General features: G+C 47.6%; 1 protein-coding gene across 1 annotated transcript in view; it reads left to right on the top strand.

The window, feature by feature from the left end:
• Window positions 1-517: 517 nt before the first annotated feature.
• The window catches only part of LOC136829276 (homeobox protein EMX1-like), a 10224-nt gene continuing 8607 nt past the window's right edge, over window positions 518-2134 (top strand). Inside the window, exons 1-2 of the mRNA XM_067087618.1 lie at window positions 518-1480; window positions 1931-2100. Coding sequence (XP_066943719.1) covers window positions 805-1480; window positions 1931-2100 — 846 coding nt within the window. The 5' untranslated portion in view covers window positions 518-804. The remainder of the gene's footprint in view (window positions 1481-1930; window positions 2101-2134) is intronic.

Consider the following 2134-nt stretch of genomic DNA (forward strand, 5'->3'; position numbering starts at 1 on the left):
CCTCCTTTCCGTTGAGAGCGAAAGGACCTGGAAAAAGCAATAAGTCAGGCAAAAAAAACCTTCACCTCTCCGTCAACCTCAGGCTGGAAATCTCATACTTGGCGCTAGATGGCGCGCAGAGGCAGTGGGCTGGAACTCCTTCATACTCGTTTGGCATCCGCTCACGCTTACCACTTCGTGATTTGTCCTATTTTATTATTCATTCCATATTAAAAATTGCTTTTATTTCCCCATCAGACTCTTATTCATTATTGAAAAAGGCTCATTAGTTGATAGAGGTATAGTATCTCATTTTCTTTCAACATTATGAAGTACTTTAACTCCATTTACTTCCACGGTACTTGGCATCTCATCAAGTAGGCGGGGCTTCTGCCAAGTACGGACCAATGAGAACTTCCTATTAAAAGCAATAACAGGGAATCTGGTGCTAATTGTCCAATCATTGACCACGCTCGCCCATAATGGCGTTAAGAGGAGCCTGAACCACGTAAAAGGAGTTGAACAGTTTACCTTGCCGTATAAGTCCACGTGAAGTCGTTGCGTGCTGACCGAAAGAGATATTCTGCAGGAGGCATCGTGGCTGTCTTTTGCCCCCCCTCTCTCTCTATCTCTCTCTCTCTCTTCCACGGTGTCACCTATCAGTGTCGAGAAAACTCTGGATTTTAAAAGTTTGAAGTTGAGTTCGTCGTCGCACGAAAGAGTGATCGAGTGCGGTGGTGATTATCTTAGGACTGGCGAGAGTTGTTCTAAGCCTTGCGAAGTTCATTCGAGTCCCGGACGAAGTTTTCAGTGCCCACAGACTTGATGATGCCACAAGCGCCCACGCCCGTGGTGCCCACACGCCCACGACTCGGGTTCTCCATAGAATCCCTCGTAGGGTGCGGGGAGGAGAAGAGGACGTCCGTGTCCCCTCCCGCGCCGGGACACACCAAACTGCCGGAGTCCCCGCCGCACCATCCGTCGAGGGACATCGCGGCCCTGAACCTGTCGCGCGAGTTCTTCCTCGTCAGGGAACAGCAGCTGAGGGACCAGCTCAGGGACCAGGTCATCAAGGAACACCTCCTCCGCGTCCAGCAGGCGAAGGAGAGCAGAGAGGCGCAGGCCCAGCAGTCCCTCCTGCTGTCGTCGTCGTCGCCGCTGACGTCTCCCATTCGTTCACACTCCCCCGTCAGCAGCAGTATTCCCACCGACGAGGACAAGAAGACGTCGCCGCCGCCCACGAGTCCCGTGTCGCTACCGCCGCAGCCCGGATTCCTTCCAGGGTCTGGAGTACCTCTTCCGCCGCAGCTGCTGCCCCTTGGAGGGCCGAACATGCCGCCTCACCTACCGACGCCTCTCATGCACCATCCCCTGTTGTCTCCTGGTCAAGTTCCTCAGTTGGGAACGCCGTTGCCACCGGCCCCTGGGCCGAGAGATTATCCTCTGTACCCTTGGTTACTCTCCCGTCACGGCAGAATATTCCCGCCGGGATTTCCCGTCGGTAAGTCAAATTTTATTGTTTTTATCCTCTGAAATTTTACTTTGCCAGACAGAATCGACGGAGGAGGAAGTTGAAGGGAATTGCTAATGCATAATTTACTGTGTCAAATATTTGCTTTTGCAAAACGGTTAAAATTCACTAATTGAAACCTACAAAATCTTTAAGAAGATTTCCAATAAAATTACTGCATTTTGTAAAGAAAAAAAAATACAAAATCCATCACCGGGTGCTTTAGTTTATGCTATGACAATATGTCTTATAATAAAATCACTGCATTTGTAAAAAAAAAAATATCCAAAATCGAACCTTTAGTTCATATTACAATTTATATATATATATATATATATATATATATATATATATATATATATATATATATATATATATATATATATATATATATATATATCTCAGAGAATATACAGCACATCTCTCCCTGTCCTTCTACAGGCCACGACTTCCCGACATTCTTGCTGCCCTTCCGCAAACCAAAACGTATCCGGACGGCGTTCAGTCCGAGTCAGTTGTTAAAGCTCGAACAGGCATTCGAGAAGAATCAGTACGTGGTCGGCGCCGAGAGAAAGCAGTTAGCGCAGTCTCTCAACCTTTCTGAAACACAGGTAAGAAGACTTGAGAAGTTTTTCGGCCATTGTT

The sequence above is a fragment of the Macrobrachium rosenbergii genome, chromosome 44, assembly GCF_040412425.1.
Source record: "Macrobrachium rosenbergii isolate ZJJX-2024 chromosome 44, ASM4041242v1, whole genome shotgun sequence".
Classification (NCBI taxonomy): Eukaryota; Metazoa; Arthropoda; class Malacostraca; order Decapoda; family Palaemonidae; genus Macrobrachium; species Macrobrachium rosenbergii.